The 27,881-nt window shown below is 44.6% G+C and overlaps 2 protein-coding genes across 4 annotated transcripts in view; one reads left to right on the top strand and one right to left on the bottom strand.

Annotated features, from left to right (window-relative positions):
- tmem154 (transmembrane protein 154) overlaps window positions 1–27,881 on the bottom strand; it is a 633,868-nt gene that overhangs the window by 481,998 nt on the left and 123,989 nt on the right. The gene's annotated exons all lie outside the window — the stretch shown is intronic.
- Window positions 191–27,721, top strand: LOC311110092 (glutamyl-tRNA(Gln) amidotransferase subunit B, mitochondrial-like). Of its 2 annotated transcripts, none has more exons than XM_084188657.1 (13): window positions 191–362; window positions 1,135–1,203; window positions 1,392–1,505; window positions 6,466–6,664; window positions 6,799–6,921; window positions 9,088–9,201; window positions 14,085–14,169; window positions 15,034–15,078; window positions 19,884–20,076; window positions 20,449–20,582; window positions 21,517–21,595; window positions 22,390–22,524; window positions 27,335–27,721. In XM_084188657.1, exons 1-13 carry the CDS (start codon window positions 318–320, stop codon window positions 27,458–27,460), a joined length of 1,461 nt encoding a protein of 486 aa, XP_084044783.1. In that variant the 5' UTR covers window positions 191–317; the 3' UTR covers window positions 27,461–27,721. The 2 variants fall into 2 exon arrangements, with proteins under 2 accessions (XP_084044783.1, XP_084044782.1); XM_084188656.1 differs by having other exon boundaries at window positions 195–362; window positions 1,050–1,203.

Here is a 27,881-nt window from a genome sequence, read left to right as displayed (position 1 = left end):
AAAACTCCCGCCACACAAACGCTGCTCTTGTAGCCGGAAGGTGTCACACAAATCGCCGGAAATTCGAAATATGCGTTATCTTAATTTGTTGCATTGTGGGGTTTTAAGTTTTCCTAAATGCACTTCCCTCGCATTTTGTATTAAACTTGGTTTACTATGACTACAACTACCACAATACCCTAAACAGTAGGGCTAAACATGGCAGGCTCCTCTGCAGGAATGACTGCATTGCTATGTAAAATGAATAAACAAATTGCAATATTTTATCCAACGATTACTTCTCACCAAAGGCACAGTTGGTGTGTGATAAGGAGAATATGTACGTCTGTCTCCCGATGTCAGAGTCAAGCCCAAACAAAAAGGTAGGTCGCACTGGTGTGCACTGTTTGTGTATCGTGTGCGCGCGCCTGTACAAGTTAGCGAGGGTGAGAGTCGCACAGAATTCAGAACCACATTCCCTTCCGTATTTAGACGTTAAAAACCTTGATGCGATTGATTTATAGCTGGTCGTCTGCATGATAGCCTCCTTTCCAAATATGTAAATATTGTCCTCCTTACCACTCTCTCTGCCTTCAGAGCATCCTCGCAGGTTGACTTGACAGATTTTGATTAGGTATGATGATGTCACTAAAGTTTTGCTGATATTCCGCATTCAAAACAACTGGGAACTCATGACGTCAGTGATCTTTAGGTCGGAAAGTCGGAGCTCTAGAAAGAGGACCGAGTTTCCAAGTTGGATGACTGTTCAAATCGATTTTCCCAGTCGGAGTTCGTTTTTTTTCGAGTTCCCAGTTGTTTTGAACGCACTGAAGTCGGAGATTTCCGAGTTCCCTGTTTTGAACGCGGCAATAAGTCCACCAACAGAACTGTCTAAAATGCTGTACTGTAATGAATTACCCACATCTAAACTCCAATAACAGACAACCCTGGCAGTTAGCTATTCATAAGTCCAGTCTATTAGTCAGTTCAGAAAATGAAATCGTGGTGTTGATATGGTGGCCTCCCATTTGTAAGTGTTAATTTCTCTGACTGTATATGTGTGGTTGTAGTGCTCCCCAGGAGTTGGTAGGTGTAGTGGGTCTGGAGATCCATGCTCAGATCCACTCCAACACCAAGCTGTTTTCTGGCTCCCAGGTCGGGTTCCAGGCTCCACCTAACTCCCTGGTGTCCTTCTTTGATGCCTCCTTACCTGGAACTCTACCAGTGAGTTATCGTGCATCTGATGATAAACATGTCTCTTGTCAATAAAGGCTGTTTGTCTATTCACTGCATAATAATACCGTTTTTGTCCATCATAACAAAATCTGGTCTATGTAACCTAGCCTACAATATGTCGATCTACATAGTCATTTTACCAAGTAGGCCTATGTTCCTTTCCTCTTCCTCCTCAGGTGCTGAACAGACGATGTGTGGAGGCTGCAGTGATGACAGGCTTGGCCCTTAACTGTACCATCAACAGGAAGTCTCTCTTTGACAGGAAGCACTACTTCTACGCTGACCTTCCTGTAAGTCAACCCCGACCCCATCTATCCTCCAATCACAAGCAGTCGTCAATCACATTTATTTCTAAAGCCCTTTTTAGGCTACATCAGCAGTTCTTGAATACAGTAACCCAGCCTAAATCATAGAGGAGACAACTTACTCCCCCGTTAATAAGCAGCTCTCATCGGTCGAAGCAGCAGTCTCTCCCCAAAGTAACTATCCCATTTTACTTCTCCCTGTCCTTGAGCTAGGCTATAATTGAATAATGATGAGTCTTGCTGAACCGGCAGAAAAGCTTATTGCCACGATATCGAGGCAAATGACAGCTTCTGTTCCTGCAATCTGTTAGCCGTTAGGAGTCAAGTCACGGCCAAGTGATATTCACCCTCACCTTGCTGCCAGGTGCTCCTGGGTAATTTTAGTGCCGTTATGATTTACATTTTATAACTTTGGCATCAAGACAACATGTCATAGGAAGAGTCGAAGAGATTCAATAGCAATTGCCCTACAAAGCCTCCCAAAAAGTTGATGATCCCTAAAAAGTTTCATTTCACTTTGGAAAGCCCTATGTTAATGTGACCTATGTAGAAAGAAATTACCCAGACATTACTCTTGACGAGCAGATGATGAGAAATTGTCGACTGAGAAAAGGATGAATTTGAATAATTTAAGTGCCTTAGCGGTATTAATCCATAATGTGACTTTCCACTCTCAAGAAAATTACAAGACATCTAGGAGATTTGTCTGTTACAGTGCAATCCATACATTTCCTGTATTAGATGAGTGAAGAGTTTGAAAAGCTTCCCTAACTTTGTCCTAAGGTCATTTCTAATGACCAATAGAGTAGCTTGTGAGGGTTATTTTGGGGGGTCAGGGAATGGACTGTTGATCATCGGGTTGTTAGTGCAGTTGTCTTAATGTTATGGTATGTCAATATCCTTTAAATGAAGAAATGAACTAGATGACATGATGGTCTAAGTCATTCTAGTTGTTTTGAATGAAAGCATATTATCAACACAAGACCTGCCAAGCCTAGATTGTTAGAAGATTGTGTTGTCTTCTAACCCAACAGTCAGATTCATTGGAAATAATGTTATCTGGATGCTACAGCTGCATAATCCTTCCTCACAGCAGAGATAGATTATTTATTTCCGTAGCTCCGACATGTATCCCAGTGGTGAAATCCCAGCAGGAAGCCGAAAGATTATTCCCAAATCCCACCTCGTCTTGTATCCCCGTTGTGGATTTTCAGTCCGCTTACGGAGTGTTGCATCACCTCTCTCTTTGGGTTATGTTAAAACATGCACTGTGGAAACGATAGGGCCAGTTAAGATTTACATTTTCACCATGCCCACAAGTGGTACCAACGTTTATAAATATGTTTTTGCTTTCCCAGTAGACAACACCTGTGTTTTACCAGGCCTGGGAAATAGACTGGGAATAGGGATTGAGAGTAAAAGGCCTGTATTGCATATTAAATCATGCTAATGCATTACGTTCAGTTGGGAGGGATGTTCATGCTCTCTTTATGATATCAATTATATAGAGAGAAAATAATAGCCATGATGACTGAAGCATTAAGCAGCACATTCTCTATTCAATTATTTTACTACCAGCCTAATAAAGTAGATAGAACTAAGACATAAAAAAACCCATGCATTTAATAAGAACACAGATATTCCAAAATGGAGTTGTTCATTATTGATGTTCCTTGAATCCACGATTTAATTTCACACAACGAACACACTGCTGCTTATTAAATGATTTATGATGTGCTTGCCAGACCAGCAGCAGGAATGAATTGAAGTGGCAGGCAGGTATAATGTTTTAACAGCTAACCTAGTCTTAAAAACATCCACCAGCAGCTTCACACTAAGCTACTAGCAGATATGCATAATTATACTTTTCTTGAGTGTTTTCTGTGCAGACGTTATCCCTGACGACTATTTAATGACTCAAATTAATCTGTTTGTGAGACGTGGACATACAGTAGGTACTGTAGGCCTAGTTGAATCAAGGGTTGTAGAGGGGAATCGTTTGGTGCATTGAATCAGTTGAAGACAGCTTAGATTCAGTGAACTGAATCTGAAAACTACTCAGTGCAGTGGCACATGTAGAAGGAGTCTGTTTGGAGAGATAGTGTGTTTTATAGGCCTAGATAGCTCTCAGGCTTAGATTTACTTTTCTGAACAGACTGAGTGCTTTAATACCAGACTGCTCATAAGGCTTTGGTGCTGGGGTGTGACTTGAAGAGCTTTAACAGTTTTTACCACCACTGGTCTGCATCCAACTTCAGCTGCCCCTCATTATACAAAGCACCAACACCCCTTGACTGATTATGCAGGAATTGCAAATTATCCACCATTTTGGTGGATGCTAAGCTTACTAATGTAGCCTATGTGGGAACAGAAATGCATACAGTATGCTAACTAGGAGGCACTTGAGCTAATGAACTACATTTGCATTGACACTGACAGAGCTCTATGAGAGAATTGATTCTAGAAAGGGAGAAATCAGCATATTTTAATGCTATAAACCTGTATTTATAGTACACCGCTGAGATAAAATGGAATGTCTCCCTGGGCCCGTTATGTTTGTGTTGTTAAAGTGATTGATTTGTTGATCAGGTACAATACAACACACAGATGGTTATGGCGAATTACCTTTTTTCTCTCATACAGTGGGGAAAAAAAGTATTTAGTCAGCCACCAATTGTGCAAGTTCTCCCACTTAAAAAGATGAGAGAGGCCTGTAATTTTCATCATAGGTACACGTCAACTATGACAGACAAATTGAGAATTTTTTTTCCAGAAAATCACATTGTAGGATTTTTAATGATTTTATTTGCAAATTATGGTGGAAAATAAGTATTTGGTCACCTACAAACAAGCAAGATTTCTGGCTCTCACAGACCTGTAACTTCTTCTTTAAGAGGCTCCTCTGTCCTCCACTCGTTACCTGTATTAATGGCACCTGTTTGAACTTGTTATCAGTATACACCTGTCCACAACCTCAAACAGTCACACTCCAAACTCCACTATGGCCAAGACCAAAGAGCTGTCAAAGGACACCAGAAACAAAATTGTAGACCTGCACCAGGCTGGGAAGACTGAATCTGCAATAGGTAAGCAGCTTGGTTTGAATAAATCAACTGTGGGAGCAATTATTAGGAAATGGAAGACATACAAGACCACTGATAATCTCCCTCGATCTGGGGCTCCACGCGAGATCTCACCCCGTGGGGTCAAAATGATCACAAGAACGGTGAGCAAAAATCCCAGAACCACACGGGGGGACCTAGTGAATGACCTGCAGAGAGCTGGGACCAAAGTAACAAAGCCTACCATCAGTAACACACTACGCCGCCAGGGACTCAAATCCTGCAGTGCAAGACGTGTCCCCCTGCCTAAGCCAGTACATGTCCAGGCCCGTCTGAAGTTTGCTAGAGTGCATTTGGATGATCCAGAAGAGGATTGGGAGAATGTCATATGGTCAGATGAAACCAAAATATAACTTTTTGGTAAAAACTCAACTCGTCGTGTTTGGAGGACAAAGAATGCTGAGTTGCATCCAAAGAACACCATACCTACTGTGAAGCATGGGGGTGGAAACATCATGCTTTGGGGCTGTTTTTCTGCAAAGGGACCAGGACGACTGATCCGTGTAAAGGAAAGAATGAATGGGGCCATGTATCGTGAGATTTTGAGTGAAAGCCTCCTTCCATCAGCAAGGGCATTGAAGATGAAACGTGGCTGGGTCTTTCAGCATGACAATGATCCCAAACACACCGCCCGGGCAACGAAGGAGTGGCTTCGTAAGAAGCATTTCAAGGTCCTGGAGTGGCCTAGCCAGTCTCCAGATCTCAACCCCATAGAAAATCTTTGGAGGGAGTTGAAAGTCCGTGTTGCCCAGCGACAGCCCCAAAACATCACTGCTCTAGAGGAGATCTGCATGGAGGAATGGGCCAAAATACCAGCAACAGTGTGTGAAAACCTTGTGAAGACTTACAGAAAACGTTTGACCTGTGTCATTGCCAACAAAGGGTATATAACAAAGTATTGAGAAACTTTTGTTATTGACCAAATACTTATTTTCCACCATAATTTGCAAATAAATTCATTAAAAATCCTACAATGTGATTTTCTGGATTTTTTCCCCTCATTTTGTCTGTCATAGTTTACGTGTACCTATGATGAAAATTACAGGCCTCTCTCATCTTTTTAAGTGGGAGAACTTGCACAATTGGTGGCTGACTAAATACTTTTTTCCCCCCACTGTATTTATTCCTTCCCTCTTCTTTTTCTTCGTCGGCATGCCAATAAGTATGATGAATGTTTCGTCTTTTCTAGCAGCGGTTGCCGTGGCAACGGGACATCGCGCTACGGTACTCACTTGTGGAATAGCGGCAGCCAGCACAGCTGCTCTTCAGAACAAAATAACAGATAAAATATTCATCCAGTTCGCTTTTGTGACTTTGAACCCCTCTCAACGAAACAACAATAATATTCCAACCGCATAATAATGAGTTGGAGTAACCAGCGTTTGGGGCCTACTATCCCCCAAAGTAACTAACGAATGGATGAATCTTAGCTCATGTTTAATGTATGGGATTGCTATTTTGTTCATAACACTCTTGACCCCTATAAATATTAAAGTTATTTCCAAGTTATTTGTAACGGTAAATCGTTGATTAGGCAGGCCAAGTTTATTTTGGTATTAACCCCTTTTTCCTATAGTGTCTATAATATAAATGACTACATTTTATTATATAGTGGCTGTAATTAAATACCTAAGCCTGGTCCCAGATCTGTTTGCGAGGAGTCCTCTATAGGTAAAACCTATAGTCGTTGTCATGCCAAATGTCAGGTTTATACAGCATAGGAGACCAGGCTATTACATACCTGATACATGAGACACATTTAGACTGCTGAAGCAAGCACACAAAATTGACCTTTTCTAGTTTAATGTGTTTCCTCCATCCAGGCGGGCTACCAGATCACCCAACAGAGGCTGCCCATCGCGGTGGACGGAACCCTGACCTACAGTCACCTGGGCGGCCGTAAGAGGAACACGGTGGTCACCAAGAGTGTCAGGATCAAACAGATCCAGCTGGAGCAGGACAGTGGCAAAAGCCTCCACGATGACTACAGGAGCCAGACCCTTATAGACCTCAACAGAGCAGGTAGATGGAGTTCATCTTCCCATCGGTATACCTCAACAACTATATACAGATCTAAATAGAACAGGGACTGGCAAGTCAAACCCATGTAGACATATGGGGAGTGTAGGTAACTTCCCATCTCTCTCTCCCTCCAGGTGTGGGACTGATGGAGCTGGTGATGGAGCCAGACATGAGCTGTGGAGAGGAGGCAGCAGCAGCCGTCAGAGAGATCCAGCTCATACTGCAGGCTCTAGGGACCTGCCAGGGAAACATGGCTGGTGGGGAGGCCTGCATTGGGGACACAAACACTAACACACCAGGGAAACATGGCTGGTGGGGAGGCCTGCATTGGGGACACACACACTAACACACCAGGGAAACATGGCTGGTGGGGAGGCCTGTATTGGGGACACAAACACTAACACACCAGGGAAACATGGCTGGTGGGGAGGCCTGCATTGGGGACACACACACTAACACACCAGGGAAACATGGCTGGTGGGGAGGCCTGCATTGGGGACACACACACTAACACACCAGGGAAACATGGCTGGTGGGGAGGCCTGTATTGGGGACACAAACACTAACACACCAGGGAAACATGGCTGGTGGGGAGGCCTGCATTGGGGACACAAACACTAACACACCAGGGAAACATGGCTGGTGGGGAGGCCTGTACTGGGGACACAAACACTAACACACCAGGGAAACATGGCTGGTGGGGAGGCCTGTATTGGGGACACACACACTAACACACCAGGGAAACATGGCTGGTGGGGAGGCCTGTACTGGGGACACAAACACTAACACACCAGGGAAACATGGCTGGTGGGGAGGCCTGCATTGGGGACACAAACACTAACACACCAGGGAAACATGGCTGGTGGGGAGGCCTGCATTGGGGACACAAACACTAACACACCAGGGAAACATGGCTGGTGGGGAGGCCTGCATTGGGGACACAAACACTAACACACCAGGTAAACATGGTCAATACTGACATGTCTATTACAGACACACAAACCCAGACCATGATACTCCACCCCTTTGTCCTCATCTCTCTCACATCTCTCATTACTTCTCTCTGAATGTGTCTCATACCTACTCTCTTCCTATAGAGGGCCAGCTGTCTCATACCTACTCTCTTCATATAGAGGGCCAGCTGTCTCATACCTTCTCTCTTTGTATAGAGGGCCAGCTGTCTCATACCTTCTCTCTTCCTATAGAGGGCCAGCTGTCTCATACCTTCTCTCTTTGTATAGAGGGCCAGCTGTCTCATACCTTCTCTCTTCCTATAGAGGGCCAGCTGTCTCATACCTTCTCTCTTCCTATAGAGGGCCAGCTGTCTCATACCTTCTCTCTTCCTATAGAGGGCCAGCTGTCTCATACCTTGTCTCTTCCTATAGAGGGCCAGCTGTCTCATACCTTGTCTCTTCCTATAGAAAGCCAGCTGTCTCATACCTACTCTCTTTGCATAGAGGGCCAGCTGTCTCATACCTTCTCTCTTCCTATAGAGGACCAGCTGTCTCATACCTTCTCTCTTCCTATAGAGGGCCAGCTGTCTCATACCTCCTCTCTTCCTATAGAGGGCCAGCTTTCTCATACCTACTCTCTTCCTAAAGAGAGTCAGCTGTCTCATACCTTCTCTCTTCCTATAGAGGGCCAGCTGTCTCATACCTACTCTCTTCCTATAGAGGGCTAGCTGTCTCATACCTTTGCTCTTCCTATAGAGGGCCAGCTGTCTCATTCCTCTCTTCCTATAGAGGGCCAGCTGTCTCATACCTCCTCTCTTCCTATAGAGGGACAGCTTTCTTATACTTACTCTCTTCCTATAGAGAGTCGGCTGTCTCATACCTTCTCTCTTCCTAGAGAGGGCCAGCTGTCTCATACCTACTCTCTTCCTATAGAGGGCTAGCTGTCTCATACCTTTGCTCTTCCTATAGAGGGCCAGCTGTCTCATTCCTCTCTTCCTATAGAGGGCCAGCTGTCTCATACCTTCTCTCTTCCTATAGAAAGCCAGCTGTCTCATACCTTCTCTCTTCCTATAGAGAGTCAGCTGTCTCATACCTTCTCTCTTCCTATAGAAAGCCAGCTGTCTCATACCTACTCTCTTCCTATAGAGAGTCAGCTGTCTCATACCTTCTCTCTTCCTATAGAAAGCCAGCTGTCTCATACCTACTCTCTTCCTATAGAGGGCCAGCTGTCTCATACCTACTCTCTTCATGTAGAGGGCCAGCTGTCTCATACCTTCTCTGTTCGTATAGAGGGCCAGCTGTCTCATACCTTCTCTCTTCCTATAGAGAGTCAGCTGTCTCATACCTTCTCTGTTCGTATAGAGGGCCAGCTGTCTCATACCTTCTCTCTTCCTATAGAGGGCCAGCTGTCTCATACCTTCTCTCTTCCTATAGAGGGCCAGCTGTCTCATACCTACTCTCTTCCTATAGAGGGCCAGCTGAGAGTGGATGCCAACGTGTCCGTCCACAGACCTGGGGATCCTTGGGGCATCAGGACTGAGGTCAAGAACATCAACAGTGCCCGCAACCTGGCCAGGGCCTTAGGTGAGTGCTGTAGAGGGCTTTTCACAATACTGAGACAAACCAGAGAGGAAGAGGCGAAGCGAGAAGCTCCACTCGCGTCAATCTGTCCACGCGAGAATACAGCAATTAGTAGACCAAGTGGGGAGTTTTTTTGTATGGAGGTCTATGAAAGAGTGTCAAAACTGGTTTAAAAAAAATGTATTGCTAATTTGCTAAGTGAGGCTTATTTGATGTAATAGAAGCTGCATAATGTTTAGGTTGTTACGAATGTACGGATATACACTACATGACCAAAAAAGTATGTGGACACCTGCTCGTCGAACATCTCATTCCAAAATAATGGGTATTAATATGGAGTTGGTTCCCCCCTTTGCTGCTATAACAGCTTCCACTCTTCTGGGAAGGCTTTCCACTAGATGTTGGAACATTGCTGCAGGGACTTGCTTCCATTCAGCCACAAGCATTAGTGAGGTCGGGCACTGACATTGGGCGATTAGGCCTGGCTCGCAGTCGGCGTTCCAATTCATCCCAAAGTGTTTGATGGGGTTGAGGTCAGGGCTCTGTGCAGGCCAGTCAAGTTCTTCCACACCGATCTCGACAAACCATTTCTGTATGAACCTCACTTTGTGCATGGGGGCATTGTCATGCTGTAACAGGAAAGGGCCTTCCCCAAACTGTTGGCACAAAAGTGGAAGCACAGAATCGTCTAGAAGCGTTAAGATTTCCCTTCACTGGAACCAAGGTGCCTAGCCCGAACCATGAAAAAACATCCCCAGACCATTATTCCTCTTCCACCAAACTTTACAGTTGGCACTCTGCATTGGGGCAGGTAGCGTTCTCCTGGCATCCTCCAAACCCAGATTCATCTGTCCAGAGAACGCGTTTCCACTTCTCCAGAGTCCAATGGTGGTGAGCTTTACACCACTCCAGCCGACACTTGGCATTGCGCATGGTGATCTTAGGCTTGTGTGCGGCTGCTCGGCCATGGAAACTCATTTCATGAAGCTCCTGACAAACAGTTATTGTGCTGACTTTGCTTCCAGTGGCAGTTTGGAACTCTGTAGTGAGTGTTGCAATCGAGGACAGATGATTTCTATGCGCTACAGCACTCTGTGAGCTTGTTTGGCCTACCACTTTGTGGCTGAGCCGTTGTTGCTCCTAGACATTTCCACTTCACAATAACAGCACTTACAGTTGACCGGGGTAACTCTAGCAGGGCAGAAATTTGACAAACTGACTTGTTGGAAATATGGCATCCTATGACAGTGCCACATTGAAAGTCACTCTTCAGTAAGGCAATTCTACTGCCAATGTTTGTCTATGGAGATTGCATGGCAGTGTGCTCGATTTTATACACCTGTCAGCAACGGGTGTGGCTTAAATAGCTGAATCCACTAATTTGAAGGGATGTCCACATACTTTAATATATTAATATATAGACACTGGGAACACTTTAGGGAACACTTAAACAACACAATGTAACTCCAAGTCAATCACACTTCTGTGAAATCAAACTGTCCACTTAGGAAGCAACACTGATTGACAATACATTTCACATGCTGTTGTGCAAATGGAATAGACAACAGGTGGAAATTATAGGAAATTAGCAAGACACCCCCAATAAAGAAGTGGTTCTGCAGGTGGTGACCACAGACCACTTCTCAGTTCCTATGCTTCCTGGCTGATGTTTTGGTCACTTTTGAATGCTGGCGGTGCTTTCACTCTAGTGGTAGCATGAGACGGAGTCTACAACCCACACAAGTGGCTCAGGTAGTGCAGCTCATCCAGGATGGCACATCAATCTGTGGCAAGAAGGTTTGCTGTGTCTGTCAGCGTAGTGTCCAGAGCATGGAGGCGCTACCAGGAGACAGGCCAGTACATCAGGAGACGTGGAGGAGGCCGTAGGTGGGCAACAACCCAGCAGCAGGACCGCTACCTCCGCCTTTGTGCAAGGAGGAGCAGGAGGAGCACTGCCAGAGCCCTGCAAAATGACCTCCAGCAGGCCACAAATGTGCATGTGTCTGCTCAAACGGTCAGAAACAGACTCCGTGAGGGTGGTATGAGGGCCCGACGTCCACAGGTGGGGGTTGTGCTTACAGTCCAACACCGTGCAGGACGTTTGGCATTTGCCAGACAACACCAAGATTGGCAAATTCGCCACTGGCGCCCTGTGCTCTTCACAGATGAAAGCAGGTTCACACTGAGCACATGTGACAGACGTGACAGAGTCTGGAGATGCCGTGGAGAACGTTCTGCTGCCTGCAACATCCTCCAGCATGACCGGTTTGGCGGTGGGTCAGTCATGGTGTGGGGTGGCATTTCTTTGGGGTGCCGCACAGCCCTCCATGTGCTCGCCAGAGGTAGCCTGACTGCCATTAGGTACCGAGATGAGATCCTCAGACCCCTTGTGAGACCATATGCTGGTGCGGTTGGCCCTGGGTTCCTCCTAATGCAAGACAATGCTAGGCCTCATGTGGCTGGAGTGTGTCAGCAGTTCCTGCAAGAGGAAGGCATTGATGCTATGGACTGGCCCGCCCGTTCCCCAGACCTGAATCCAATTGAGCACATCTGGGACATCATGTCTCGCTCCATCCACCAACGCCACGTTGCACCACAGACTGTCCAGGAGTTGGCGGATGCTTTAGTCCAGGTCTGGGAGGAGATCCCTCAAGAGACCATCCACCACCTCATCAGGAGCATGCCCAGGCGTTGTAGGGAGGTCATACAGGCACGTGGAGGCCACACACACTACTGAGCCTCATTTTGACTTGTTTTAAGGACATTACATCAAAGTTGGATCAGCCTGTAGTGTGGTTTTCCACTTTAATTTTGAGGGTGACTCCAAATCCAGACCTCCATGGGTTGATACATTTGATTTCCATTGATAATTTTTGTGTGATTTTGTTGTCAGCACATTCAACTATGTAAAGAAAAAAGTATTTAATAAGATTATTTCATTCATTCAGATCTAGGATGTGTTGTTTAAGTGTTCCCTTAATTTTTTTGAGCAGTGTGTATATATATATATATATATATATATATATATATATATATATATATATATATATATATATATATATATATATATATATATATATATATATATATATATATATGTGTAAGTGGACACACGTGGCATATCAGCAACTTTGAGAAAAACTATTTTATATCGGAGCTGTCTATTGTTCACACGTGTACCTGCCCTCTCATTGGCTAGAATGTTCTCACCTAATCTTGCCTCCTCCCGCCTGCCTTTCCACCTTTGCGACAACGACTCCCATTGTTAAGGCAGAGACCATCTCGTCATTATATAGACTATATTATAGAGTATCTCTGGCCAAACTGAGCCGAGCCAAACCACGCTGTACTGAGCTGGCCTGGTTAGGCCTTCACCATAGTTGCTGGAACCGTGCTGAAAAGGACAACGTGAATAGACCATATCTGAGTCAGCACAGTTTGGTTCAGGTTGGCGCAATAGTGTGAGAAGAGTAGAGCTTTTCCTCTAAAAGGAAGTAGGTTGTTTTATGGATCGATATCCTCATTGCCATTGGTGGGGGTTAGTGGAGGTACTGAAGTGAAGCGGTCACATCCCAGTGGGTCTGGAATGAGCTGGTTGGATGAGCATTCTGGGAAATATAGACACACACACACAGACAGACAGAAAAAGAGCAAACCGCATGGAATCCTTTTCATGGGCTGTCATCTTTCTGAAACAGCCGTCTGACGGAGGGCTGTGTAACTATGCGTGCACTGCAAGTCAAACTGGGAGTCAAAGATTAGAGACACCATGAGGCATAAACACACACACACACAGAGAAATGAGGCTCACGCACACACACACACAACTGGTCTTATCTGTCTTCGCCTGTGTGAATGTTCTCTCAGGCAACTCAGTGAAGTAACTGCCAAAACTTCCTCTTGTCTCAACTTCAAACGTCTTTCCATGATTTGTTCTTTCTGAGTTGTTTTATCCCTGAAGGTAGTCGTCACTCTCTCTGCCTACATGAATCAGAGAAACAGGCTTTCTGTTGACAGGAACTGAAGATGGAAAGGTTTCTGAAGAGATGTTTCGTGTAGAGGGATAGTTAATATTGACTAGAAAGCATGAGGTATAGGCTTTTCCTACCCACACAAACTCAGGAGGATATAGAATACAACTTTATTGCCCATTTGTTTCAGTGAACAACTGAGCACACATAGCCAGCGTGCCTAACTGAGGCTACATTGGCTTTCTACCGATATTTATACAAGAACAGTAGATTTCCCATCAACACTAATTCCACTTCTACAGAGTTTCCCATCAAACTTTTTTAATTTTCTCTCAAACTTACTGGAGACAGTGGAGGGTCATTTAAATTCTTCCCCAGGAGCAGCAGGCCATTAACAGTTTGTGTGATACGAAGTGACTTGGCCGCTTGCATTATTTATCCCAAGAGTAGACTTCCATTTTAGCTTGGTGCAGAGAAGTGATAAAGAGTGCTTAAAAGTCAAAACTCCAGTTAGTCGTTTGTCACAGAGAACTAATCTAGCAGCAGTTAGGAGACTTTTGGCATGGCCATGTGTCATGGCAGATGTTGGGAGGATCTAGCACCGTGCCAGTTGGCTGGATGCTTGCTTCTGATCAGGCCTGATGTGTGTGTGTGTATGCCTGTCTGTCTAACGTGTGTGTGTATGTCTGTCTAACGTGTGTGTGTGTCTTAACGTGTGTGTGTGTGTGTCTTAACGTGTGTGTGTGTGTGTCTAACGTGTGTGTGTGTCTGTCTAACGTGTGTGTGTGTGTCTGTCTAACGTGTGTGTGTGTGTGTCTGTCTAATGTGTGTGTGTGTGTGTGTCTGTCTAACGTGTGTGTGTGTGTGTGTGTGTGTGTGTGTCTAACGTGTGTGTGTGTGTATTTTCATCAACAGACTATGAGATCCAGAGACAGATGGTTGTCCTAGAGAGCGGTGGCACAGTGCAGAATGAGACACGGTCGTTTGATGGCAAGACTGGGTAAGAGGCTTATAGAACCAACCCTGTAACCAAGCCAACAAGTCCCATTACGTTACAGTGTTTCTGATAACATGTCAAAAATGTCTATTGACTAAGAATATGATGTTTCACAGGATACGGTACAATGTATACAGTATGCGTCTCTTCAGGGTTTAAATAAATATTTTTGGTCAGATATTCACACCCCACATAATGCAACACTGTATTCCCATCTTCAGTGGGATATTTTGATCTCAAGACATTCTGTCTTTTGAGGTTGATTTGAAAATGTTTTAGTCAGTAATGATGATGAATGAGGCCACTTGGAGTCAGTCAGTGTCTGGTGTTGTGGACCAGCGAGGGTTGTAAGCCCATGAAATGAGCTGACCTTCACACAGCTGAGCCCTGCCTCTCTAATGCGCAGGTTAGCGGGTTTTGTCATGAATCCTGTACTGGAGGCAGCTCTGCAGAGCGGTCAATAGCTGGCACAGTCATAAAATCAGATTTTAAACCTAACCCTAAATTTAACCACACTGCTAATATCCTAATGCCTAACCCTAACCTTAAATGAAGAACAAAAAGCAAATTTTGACTTTGTAGCTGGCATATCTAAGGGAACATGCCTATAACACCCTCCCATGACTGTGTGTGTGTGTGCATGGGGCCTGACAGTGTGTTTGACAGCAAAGGAGCAGAGGGCCTTTCAGGACATGGTCCAGAAATACACAGAATGACTGGGGGCCCCACACCTCACACCTGTGGCCCTCGCCCATAGTTACAGCCTCTTCAACATGAACAATCTGTCGTAGTAACTGTTATAACGAGCAAACACTATCAACACATACAGTACCTCAAAGCCATAACACGTGTCCCTCTGTTTTACAGTCACACCATTCCAATGAGAGATAAGGAGGGCCTTCAGGACTATAGGTGAGTACATCTCATATTCACTTCAGTATGTGATAGCAGCACAGCCTCCAGCATGGTGTGTGGTATTCTACGATCACCACTGCTGTAGGGCCTGAATCGAGAGAAGAGACGCAGCGAGACAGGAAAGAGAAGAGAGGAGAGAGGTCATCGTGGCTAGGGGCTCAGTAGATGGGCATACCGATAAACTTGCGCCACCCCACGGCCCTTACACGTCAGTTAGCAAGGATTGTGACGGTGAGTATGCGTGCGATGCTGTCACACAATTGTGTGTGTGTAGAGGAGACACTCCTCTCTGTCTGACCGTGTGACACTGTGCCGTCTAAGAGGCCTGCAGAGATACAGCCAGCGCTCAGCTCTTATCTTTCTCTACTGCTGATAACAGCTCCCTCTGTATTTTCTCTTATCTTACTCCTCCCTCTCTCTCTCTCGCTCCCTCTCTCCTCTGTCGTCTTTAACCCTGCTTGCTCTGGGTGGTCCCTCTGTCACACATGCACTGCCACCTCTCCTCTCTTCTCTACACCTTGCCCCTCCCCTCTCTCTCTTTTCTTCTCAATTCAATTTTAATTTAAGGGCTTTATTGGCATGGGAAACATATGCTAACATTGCCAAAGAAAGTGAAATGGATAATAAACAAAAGTGAAATAAACAATAAAAATTAACAGTAAACATTACACTCACAACATTACACTCTCTCTCTCTCTCTCTGTAGATAATGAGTTTCTCTCTCGCTCTCTCTCTGTAGATAGTAATGAGTGTCTCTCTCTGTCTTTGTACAGTGCCTTGCAAAAGTATTCATCCCCCTTGGCATTTTTCCTATTTTGTTGCATTACAACCTGTAATTTAAATTTATTTTTATTTTGAATTTCATGTAATGGACAAACACAAAATAGTCCAAATTGGTGAAGTGAAATGGAAAAAATAACTTGTTTCAAAAAATTCTAAAAAATAAATAATGGAAAAGTGGTGCGTGCATATGTATTCACCCCCTTTGCTATGAAGCCCCTAAATAAGATCTGGTGCAACCAATTACCTTCAGAAGTCACATAATTAGTTAGATTGCACACAGGTTGACTTTATTTAAGTGTCACATGATCTGTCACAGGATCTCAGTATATATACACCTGTTCTGAAAGGCCCCAGAGTCTGCAACACCACTAAGCAAGGGGCACCACAAAGCAACCGGCACCATGAAGACCAAGGAGCTCTCCAAACAGGTCAGGGACAAAGTTGTGGATAAGTACAGATCAGGGTTGAGTTATAAAAAAAGATCTGAAACTTTGAACATCCCACGGAGCACCATTAAAGCCAAGAGAGGGCCGCCCACCAAAACTCATGAACCAGGCAAGGAGGGCATTAATCAGAAAGGCAACAAAGAGACCAAAGATAACCCTGAAGGAGCTGCAAAGCTCCACAGCGGAGATTGGAGTATCTGTCCATAGGACCACTTTAAGCCGTACACTCCACAGAGCTGGGCTTTATGGACGAGTGGCCAGAAAAAAGCCATTGCTTAAAGAAAAAAATAAGCAAACATGTTTGGTGTTCGCCAAAAGGCATGTGGGAGACACCCCAAACATATGGAAGAAGGTACTCTGGTCAGATGAGACTAAAATTGAGCTTTTTGGCCATCAAGGAAAACGCTATGTCTGTTGCAAACCCAACACCTCTCATCACCCCGAGAACACCATCCCCACAGTGAAGCATGGTGGTGGCAGCCTAATGCTGTGTGGATGTTTTTCATCGGCAGGGACTGGGAAACTGGTCAGAATTGAAGGAATGATGGATGGCGCTAAATACAGGGAAATTCTTGAGGGAAACCTGTTTCAGTCTTTCAGAGATTTGAGACTGGGACGGAGGTTCAGCTTCCATCAGGACAATGACCCTAAGCATACTGCTAAAGCAACACTCGAGAGGTTTAAGGGGAAACATTTAAATGTATTGGAATGGCCTAGTCAAAGCCCAGACCTCAATCCAATTGAGAATCTGTGGTATGACTTAAAGATTGCTGTACACCAGCGGAACCCATCCAACTTGAAGGAGCTGGAGCAGTTTTGCCTTGAAGAATGGGCAAAAATCCCAGTGGCTAGATGTGCCAAGCTTATAGAGACATACAGTGAGGGGGAAAAAGTATTTGATCCCCTGCTGATTTTGTACGTTTGCCCACTGACAAAGACATGATCAGTCTATAATTTTTATGGTAGGTTTATTTTAACAGTGAGAGACAGAATAACAACAAAAAAATCCAGAAAAACGCACTGGCTAGGCCACTCCAGGACCTTAATGTGCTTCTTCTTGAGCCACTCCTTTGTTGCGTTGGCCGTGTGTTTTGGGTCATTGTCATGCTGGAATACCCATCCACAACCCATTTTCAATGCTCTGGCTGAAGGAAGGAGGTTCTCCATTTTGGTCTCATCTGACCACAACACTTTCACCCAGTTCTCCTCTGATTCATTCAGATGTTCATTGGCAAACTTCAGACGGGCCTGTATATGTGCTTTCTTGAGCAGGGGTACCTTGCGGGCGCTGCAGGATTTCAGTCCTTCACGGCGTAGTGTGTTACCAATTGTTTTCTTGGTGACTATGGTCCCAGCTGCCTTGAGATCATTGACAAGATCCTCCCGTGTAGTTCTGGGCTGATTCCTCACCGTTCTCATGATCATTGCAACTCCACGAGGTGAGATCTTGCATGGAGCCCCAGGCCGAGGGAGATTGACAGTTCTTTTGTGTTTCTTCCATTTGCGAATAATCTCACCAACTGTTGTCACCTTCTCACCAAGCTGCTTGGCGATGGTCTTGTAGCCCATTCCAGCCTTGTGTAGGTCTACAATCTTGTCTCTGACATCCTTGGAGAGCTCTTTGGTCTTGGCTATGGTGGAGAGTTTGGAATCTGATTGATTGCTTCTGTGGACAGGTGTCTTTTATACAGGTAACAAACTGAGATTAGGAGCACTCCCTTTAAGAGTGTGCTCCTAATCTCAGCTCGTTACCTGTATAAAAGAAACCTGGGAGCCAGAAATCTTTCTGATTGAGAGGGGGTCAAATACTTATTTCCCTCATTAAAATGCAAATCAATTTATAACATTTTTGACATGCGTTTTTCTGTATTTTTTTGTTTGTTATTCTGTCTCTCACTGTTCAAAAAACCTACCATTAAAATTATAGACTGATCATTTCTTTGTCAGTGGGCAAACGTACAAAATCAGCATGGGATCAAATACTTTCCCCCCTCACTGTACCCCAAGAGACTTGCAGCTGTAATTGCTGCAAAAGGTGGCTCTACAAAGTATTGACTTTGGGGGGGGGGGGGTGAATAGTTATGCACGCTCAAGTTTTCTTTTTTTTTTGGTGTTATTTATTGTTTGTTTCACCCAAAAAATTATTTTGCATCTTCAAAGTGGTAAGCATGTTGTGTAAATCAAATGAAACAAACCCCCACCAAAATCCATTTTAATTCCAGGTTGTAAGGCAACAAAATAGGAAAAATGCCAAGGGGGGTGAATACTTTCGCAAGCCACTGTATATCGTAACGCGTCTCTCTCTCTCTCCCTCTGTTTTTCTCTCTCTCTCTCTCTGTCTCTGTGTAGATAGTAATGAGTTTCTCTCTCTCTCAATTCAATTTCAATTTAAGGGCTTTATTGGCATGGGAAACATATGATTACATTGCCAAAGCAAGTGAAATAGATAAACAAAAGTGAAATAGAAAATTAACAGTAAACAATGTCATTATGTCTATATACAGTGTTATAATGATGTGCAAATAGTTAAAGTACAAAAAGGAAAATAAATAAACATAAATATAGGTTGTATTTACAATGGAGTTCTAGTTTGCTCTGTTTTTTTGTTAATTCTTTCCAATGTGTCAAGTAATTATCTTTTTGTCTTCTCATGATTTGGTTGGGTCTAATTGTGTTGCTGTCCTGGGGCTCTGTGGGGTCTGTTTGTGTTTGTGAACAGAGCCCCAGGACCAGCTTACTTAGGCGACTCTTCTCCAGGTTCATCTCTCTGTAGGTGATGGCTTTGTTATGGAAGGTTTGGGAATCGCTTCCTTTTAGGTGGTTGTAGAATTTAACAGCGCTTTTCTGGATTTTGATAATTAGCGGGTATCGGCCTAATTCTGCTCTGCATGCATTATTTAGTGTTTTGCGTTGTACACTGAGGATATTTTTTTGCAGAGTTCTGCATGCAGAGTCTCAATTTGGTGTTTGTCCCATTTTGTGAATTCTTGGTTGGTGAGTGGACCCCAACCTCACAACCATAAAGGGCAATGGGTTCTATAACTGATTCAAGTATTTTTAGCCAGATCCTAGTTGGTATGTCAAATGTTATGTTCCTTTTGATGGCATAGAAGGCCCTTCTTGCCTTGTCTCAGATCGTTCACAGCTTTGTGGTAGTTACCTGTGGTGCCGATGTTTAGGCCGAGGTATGTATCGTTTTTTTGTGTGCTCTAGGGCAACGGTGTCTAGATGGAATTTGTATTTGTGGTCCTGGCAACTGGACCTTTTTTGGAACACCATTATTTTTGTCTTACTGAGATGTACTGTCAGGGCCCAGGTCTGACAGAATCTGCGCAGAAGATCTAGGTGCTGCTGTAGGCCCTCCTTGGTTGGGGACAGAAGCACCAGATCATCAGCAAACAGTAGACATTTGATTTCAGATTCTAGTAGGGTGAGGCCGGATGCTGCAGACTGTTCTAGTGCCCTCGCCAATTCGTTGATATACATGTTGAAGAGGGTGGGGCTTAAGCTGCATCCCTTCTCTCTCTCACTTTACTCACTCCCCTCCCCTCTCCCCCCTCCCCCTCCCTCCAGGTTCATGCCGGAGCCCAACCTGCCTCCTCTGATGGTGTACGAGTCGTGCTCTACAGCCCCCCCTGGTGTTGCCCCCAGCCAGGTGGTGGTTCTGGAGGAGGTGAGGGAGAGGCTGCCGGAGCTGCCCAGCGTCAGGAGGCAGAGGCTGGTGGAGACCTACGGCATCCTCCCCGAACACAGCTTCACTCTGGTGGTGAGTGACCACTACAGTATGTAGGTGTGTCTGTTAATGTACAACTGAGCAAGTGAATTATAGTAATGGTAGGTAGGTTTCTCTCTCCATCTCTCTCTTTCTTATTCTGTCTTCCTGTCTGTCTCTCTCCCTCCCACTTTCTGGCACTCGTTGCTGCTCCCCTTCTCTCACCCTCTTCCTTTATCTCTCCATTTTACTCTCCCTCACAAACCCTCACTGTCTCTCAATGTAATAACTACCCAAAGTAACCTATTCTTGCTTAGCCTGTTACCCTGTCTGCACTTCTGCCTCTGTCCAGCAGGGCGCAGTAGACAGTGGTGTGTGTGCATATACAGTATTATTGAGTGTGTTCCATTGGGTCTCCTGTTGTAGAATGAGGACGGACTGATGGACTACTTTGAGGCCGTCGCCAGGGAGACCAAGGCTGGGCCAAGAAAGGTGATTGGCTGGGTGATGAACGAGCTGCAGGGCCTCCTCCATCAACAGAACCTGAGTGTCAGCCAGAGGTGAGAAACACTCTTTGTTGTCGTCCTCTTCCTCTGTGTCCTACTCTAGCCTCATTCAATCTCTTTCTCCTCTCCTCCACCTCACCCCTATCATTTCTTCCTCTACATCCTTCATCTTGTTTGACCATCTTCTTCCTCCTCCCCCTTTCCTCCTATCACGTTTTCTGTCCTCCACTTCCTCCTCCTTCTCCTTTTTGTCCTACTCTTTCAGTCTTGCGTTGACTTCAAACCCCATGTTGTAGATCTTATCTCAGGATCCACTATCTTGGCTAGATTGAGGCCTGAAATCACTTACAGACAGGAAGCATCATTTATGTGTTTCTTTCCCCGATAAGTTTCCTATCTATCTTCATGTTGGTACCTTCTGTTATTACTATGGCAGTCGGTAAATGTGAATAGAGAATATATCTGGGGAATAAGCTGAAAGTGTTTTGAGTTTACTGTTTTTATCCTACACTCCACTGTTCTAAGACTGTGAACAAACAGAGTAAAGGATGTGTTTGTTTTATGTCTTTATCTGAGAACTAGTGGATGGGTTGGAGTTTGTGTGCCTTTGTCAACATCCACTCTCACTTTTTTCAAATGACTATGTGTGGATTCATGTTTTTGTTTGTTTCGCCACATTTCCATTCATAACTTAGTCAGTGTGTGACTGTGTGTCCCTGGTGCGATGCTCTGCTGTGTGTCTGACTCAGTGAATGGAGACAGCACTGATGATCATGTGCCCTCTAGGTGGTACTGGGCTGTCACAGAGAGGGACAGGGCCAAATAGCCTCTCATTATAAGCACAGTGACTCCGGGGTAGATAGACACCGTCACACTGTCACACAGGAGAGGATAGACTGGGCCTAATGACATCTCCTGTGCTTTATCTCACTCTCTCTCTCTCTCTCTCTCCCCCGATCTCTCTCATATCTGTCTCTCCCGCTCTCAGTCCGATCTCTCCTCAAGCTCTAGCCCAGCTACTGAATCTCCAGGAGAATGGACAAATCTCTTCTTCTGTCGCCAAGCAGGTGAGAGATAAGACAATGGCATAACATCCAAAACATTTAATGCAAAGTCCATATGTGTTACAACACTGAGTGTACAAAACATTATGAACACCTGCTCTTTCCATGACATAGACTGACCAGGTGAAAGCTATGATCCTTTATTGATGTCACTTGTTAAATCCAATTCAATCAGTGTAGATGAAGGGGAGGAGACAGGTTAAAGAAGGATTTTTAAGCCTTCAGAGGGTGAATGGGCAAGACAACCGATTTTAAATGCCGTTAAACGGGGTATGGTAGTAGGTGCCAGGCGCACCGGTTTGTGTCAAGATCTGCAAAGCTGCTAGGTTTTTCACACTCAACAGTTTCCCGTGTGTATAAAGAATGATCCACCACCCAAAAGACATCCAGCCAACTTGGCACAACTGTGGGAAGCATTGGAGTCAACATGGGCCAGCATCCCTGTGGAACTCTTTCGACACCTTGTAGAGTCCATGCCTGACGAATTGTGGCTGTTGCACAACTCAATATTAGGAAGGTGTCCTTAATGTTTTGTTTACATTTTACATTACATTTTACATTTTAGTCATTTAGCAGACGCTCTTATCCAGAGCGACTTACAGGAGCAATTAGGGTTAAGTGCCTTGCTTAAGGGCACATCGACAGATTTTTCACCTAGTCGGCTCGGGGATTAGAACCAGCGACCTTTCGGTTACTGGCACAACACTCTTACCCACTAAGCTACCTGCCGCCCTACTCAGTGTATATGTATAATTTTCGATTGGGGTTTAACCTGAGTGTTTCGTTGCTCCATACAGGTGTTCCAGGAGCTGTGGAAGACCCCAGGTAAAACGGCCCAGCAGATCGTCAAGGAGCAGGACCTGGGGATGGTCAACGACAGCACAGAGATCCACAGGATTTGCCAGAAGGTGGTAGACTCACACCCAGACCAGGTGAGACCTCCCTGGGCAAGAGCTGCCACAATGACCCCCCCCCCCCCGTCTGTGTCTCTGCTATGAGGGAAGCAACAGAAATTCATCTAATGGGATGCTGGGGGTCCTTCCGAATCAAATTCTATTGGTCACATACACATATTTAGCAGATGGTATTGTGGGTGTAGCAAAATGCTGGTGTTCCTAGCTCCAACAGTGCAGTAGTATCTAACAATTCACAACAATACACACATCTAAAAGGTAAAGAATGGAATTAAGAAATATATAAATATTAGGACGAGCGATGTCGGAGTGGCATTGACTAAAATAGAGTACAGTTGAAGTCGGAAGTTTACATACACCTTAGCCAAATACATTTAAACTCAGTTTTTCCACAATTCCTGACATTTAATCCTAGTAAAAATTCCCTGTCTTAGGTCAGTTAGGATCACCACTTTATTTTAAGAATGTGAAATGTCAGAATAATAGTAGAGAGAATTATTTATTTCAGCTTTTATTTCTTTCATCACATTCCCAGTGGGTCAGAAGTTTACATACACTCAAATAGTATTTGGTAGCATTGCCTTCAAATTGTTTAACTTGGGTCAGATGTTTCAGGTAGCCTTCCACAAGCTTCCCACAATAAGTTGGGTGAATTTTGGCCCATTTCTCCTGACAGAGCTGGTTTAACTGAGTCAGGTTTCTAGGCCTCCTTGCTCGCACACACTTTTTCAGTTCTGCCCACACATTTTCTATAGGATTGAGATCAGGGCTTTGTGATGGCCACTCAATACCTTGACTTTGTTGTCCTTAAGCCATTTTGCCACAACTTTGGAAGTATGCTTGGGGTCATTGTGCATTTGGAAGACCCATTTGTGACCAAGCTTTAACTTCCTGACTGATGTCTTGAGATGTTGCTTCAATATATCCACATACTTTTCCTTCCTCATGATGCCATCTATTTTGTGAAGTGCACCAGTCCTTCCTGCAGCAAAGCACCCCCACAGCATGATGCTGCCACCCCCATCCTTCACGGTTGGGATGGTGTTCTTTGGCTTGCAAGCCACCCCCCTTTTCCTCCAAACATAACGATGGTCATTATGGCCAAACAGTTCTATTTTTGTTTCATCAGACCAGAGGACATTTCTCCAAAAAGTACGATCTTTGTCCCCATGTGCAGTTGCAAACCGTAGACTGGCTTTTTTATGGTGGTTTTGGAGCAGTGACTTCTTCCTTGCTGAGCGGCCTTTCAGGTTATGTCGATATAGGACTTGTTTTACTGTGGATATAGATACTTTTGTACCTGTTTCCTCCAGCATCTTCACAAGGTCCTTTGCTGTTGTTCTGGGATTGATTTGCACTTTTCGCACCAAAGTACATTAATCTCTAGGAGACAGAACGCGTCTCCTTCCTGAGCAGTATGACGGCTGCGTGGTCCCATGGTGTTTATACTTGCGTACTATTGTTTGTACAGATGAACGTGGTACCTTCAGGCATTCGGAAATTGCTCCCAAGGATGAACCAGACTTGTGGAGGTCGACAATTCTTTTCTGAGGTCTTGGCTGATTTCTTTTGATTTTCCCATGATGTCAAGCAGAGAGGCACTGAGTTTGAAGGTAGGCCTTGAAATATATCCACAGGTACACCTCCAATTGACTCAAAAGATGTCAATTAGCCTATCAGAAGCTTCTAAAGCCATGACATCATTTTCTGGAATTTTCCAAGCTGTTTAAAGGCACAGTCAACTTAGTGTATGTAAACTTCTGACCCACTGGAATTGTGATACAGTGAATTATAAGTGAAATAATCTGTCTGTAAATAAATAATTGTTGGAAAAATGACTTGTGTCATGCACAGAGTAGATGTCCTAACCGACTTGCCAAAACTATAGTTTGTTAACAAGAAATTTGTGGAGTGGTTGAAAAACAAGTTTTAATGACTCCAACCTAAGTGTATGTAAACTTCCGACTTCAACTGTATATACATATGAAATGAGTAAAGCAGTATGTAAACATTGTTAAAGTGACTAGTGTTCCATTATTAAAGTGACCAGTGATTCCATGTCTATGTTTATAGGGCAGCAGCCTCGAAGGTGCAGGGTTGAGTAACCGGGTGGTAGCCGGCTAGTGATGGCTATTTAACAGTCTGATGGACTTGAGATATAAGCTATTTTTCAGTCTCTCTGTCCCAGCTTTGATGCACCTGTACTGACCTCGCCTTCTGGATGGTAGCGGGGTGAACAGGCCGTGGCTCGGGTGGTTGATGTCCTTGATTATCTTTTTGGCCTTCCTGTGACATCGGGTGCTGTAGGTGTCCTGGAGGGCAGGCAGTGTGCAACCGGTGATGCGTTGGGCAGACCGCACCACCCTCTGGAGAGCCCTGCGGTTGCGGGCAGTGCAGTTGCCGTACCAGGCGGTGATACGGCCCGACAGGATTCTCTCAATTGTGCATCTGTAAAAGTTTGTGAGGGTCTTAGGGGCCAAGCCGAATTTCTTCAGCCTCCTGAGGTTGAAGAGACGCTGTTGCACCTTCTTCACCACACTGTCTGTGTGGGTGGACCATTTCAGATTGTCAGTGATGTGTATAGTACCAGTCAAAAGTTTGGACACACCTACTCATTCCAGGGTTTTTCTTTATTTTTACTATTTTCTACATTGTAGAATAATAGTGAAGACATCAAAACTATGAAATAACACATATGGAATCATGTAGTAACCAAAAAAGTGTTAAACAAATCAAAATATATATATTCTTCAAAGTAGCCACCTTTTGCCTTGATGACAGCTTTGCACACTCTTGGCATTCTCCAACCAGCTTCACCTGGAATGCTTTTCCAACAGTTCCCACATATGCTGAGCACTTGTTGGCTGCTTTTCCTTCACTCTGTGGTCCAACTCATCCCAAACCATCTCAATTGGGGTGAGGTCGGGTGATTGTTGAGGCCAGGTCATCTGATGCAGCACTCCATCACTCTCCTTCTTGGTCAAATAGCCCTTACACAGCCTGGAGATGTGTTTTGGGTCATTGTCCTGTTGAATAAGAAATGCTAGTCCCACTAAGCGCAAACCAGATGGGATGGCGTATCGCTGCAGAATGCTGTGGTAGCCATGCTGGTTAAGTGTGCCTTGAATTCTAAATACATCACCGACAGTGTCACCAGCAAAGCAACCCCACACCATCACACCTCCTCCTCCATGCATCACGGTGGGAAACACACATGCGGAGATCATCCGTTCACCTACTCTGCGCCTCACAAAGACACGGCGGTTGGAACCAAAAATCACAAATCTGGACTCATCAGATCAATGGACAGATTTCCACCGGTCTAATGTCCATTGCTCATGTTTCTTGGCCCAAGCAAGTCTCTTCTTCTTATTGGTGTCCTTTAGTAGTGGTTTCTTTGCAGTAATTCAACCATGAAGGCCTGATTCACACAGTCTCCTCTGAACAGTTGATGTTGAGACTTGTCTGTTACTTTAACTCTATGAAGCATTTATTTTGGCTGCAATCTGAGGTGCAGTTAATCCTCTGAAGCAGAGGTAACTCTGGGTCTTCCTTTCCTGTGGCGGTCCTCATGAGTGCCGGTTTCATCATAGTGCTTGATGGTTTTTGCGACTGCACTTGAAGAAACTTTCAAAGTTCTTGAAATGTTCCGTATTGACTGACCTTCATGTCTTAAAGAAATGATGGACTGCCTTTCTCTTTGCTTATTTGATCTGTTCTTGCCATAATATGAACTTAGCCCTATTTGGTAAAAGACCATCTTCTGTATACCACCCCTACCTTGTCACAACACAACTGATTGCCTCAAACGCATTAAGAAGAAAATAAATTCCACAAATTAACTTTTAACAAGGCACACCTGTTAATTGAAATGCATTCCAGGTGACTACCTCATGAAGCTGGTTGAGAGAATGCCAAGAGTGTGCAAAGCTGTCATCAAGGCAAAGGGTGGCTACTTTGAAGAATCTAAAATATATTTTGATTTGTTTAACACTGTTTTGGTTACTACATGATTCCATATGTGTTATTTCATAGTTTTGATGTCTTCACTATTATTCTACAATGTAGAAAATAATAAAAAATAAAGAAAAACCCTGGAATGAGTAGGTGTTCTAAAACTTTTGACTAGTACTGGAACAGGTTATTTTCCTGGCACCACACCTCCAGGGCCCTCACCTCCTCCCTGTAGGCTGTCTCGTCATTGTTGGTATTCAGACCTACTACTATTGTGTCGTCTGCAAACTTGATGATTGAGTTGGAGGCGTACGTGGCCACGCAGTCATGGGTGAACAGGGAGTACAGGAGGGGGCTGAGCACGCACCCTTCTGGTGCCGCTGTGTTGAGGATCAGCAAAGTGGAGGTGTTGTTTCCTACCTTCACCACCTGGGGGCGACCCGTCAGGAAGTCCAGGACCCAGTTGCACAGGGCAGGGTTCAGACCCAGGGCCCCGAGCTTAATGATGAGCTTGGAGGGTACTATGGTGTTGAAGGCTGAGCTGTAGTCACTAGAAGCACAAGCATTTCACTACACTCGCAATAACATCTGCTAACCATGTGTATGTGACCAATACATTTGATTTGATTTTTGAACAGCATTCTTACATAGGTATTCCTCTTGTCTTGTCCAGAATGGATTGCGCCTTGCGTATGACTCGTGTCTGATACGAGTACACTCTATATTGCCAAGCTATGTTGTGTTCTGATCTTGTTTAGCTTTCATGACATCGACTTTTTGCTAGGAGCCAGTCTTGTTCCTGTTGAATGATCAATAAATGAAATGCAAACTTAAGTATTTGTTACTTACGCTGCTGTTACTGTTCCCCCTACAGGTCCAAGCCATCCGCGGTGGGAACAAGAAGGTTCTGAACAAGCTCATGGGTCTGGTCCAGAAGGAGACTAAAGGCAGGGCTGACCCAGTCCTGATACGGGCCATCCTGGAGGAGAAGACATCCTGAGGGCTAACTAACACTGTCTATGGCCACTTTGGCTGCCTCAACCTTTATATGCCTGGTGGAATATCAAACTGGTCCATGAGGCAGCAAACATGACATCCTTATGGCTTCATCATAGTTATCATGTCCTCTGGTCAAGAGGATTATTGTTGCTAAATCAACTGTCTGTCATGTTGTCTTCTGGCACCGTAACCGCCTTTAAGTTGTTGCAGTTGTATTGTAACTTTATGTGTACAAAAGGTCATAAATATATTATAATTCTCATTCGGAGTGTGCACTCTTATCCCCTCCCAAACACACACTTCATCTAAAACTGTCAAGTGAATGGGATGGCATACACATCCTCCATGATAATCACACTTTAAGCAGAGACATTCCGGAATCTGATTGCAGTTTGGAACACTCTGAACCCGCCAATGGCAGA

This window comes from Coregonus lavaretus (genome assembly GCF_964263955.1).
Source record: "Coregonus lavaretus genome assembly, contig: SUPER_35_unloc_1, whole genome shotgun sequence".
Taxonomy (NCBI): domain Eukaryota; kingdom Metazoa; phylum Chordata; class Actinopteri; order Salmoniformes; family Salmonidae; genus Coregonus; species Coregonus lavaretus.
This window is presented reverse-complemented; position numbering and strand designations above follow the sequence as displayed.

Coding starts and splice junctions, on each gene's coding strand:
- LOC311110092 (XM_084188656.1), top strand. CDS start 199: ATGGCAGGCTCCTCTGCAGGAATGACTGCATTGCTATGTAAAATGAAT. Junction 1,506..6,465: donor ACTTCTACGCTGACCTTCCT/GTAAGTCAACCC, acceptor TCCTCCATCCAG/GCGGGCTACCAGATCACCCA. Junction 6,922..9,087: donor CTGCCAGGGAAACATGGCTG/GTGGGGAGGCCT, acceptor CTCTTCCTATAG/AGGGCCAGCTGAGAGTGGAT.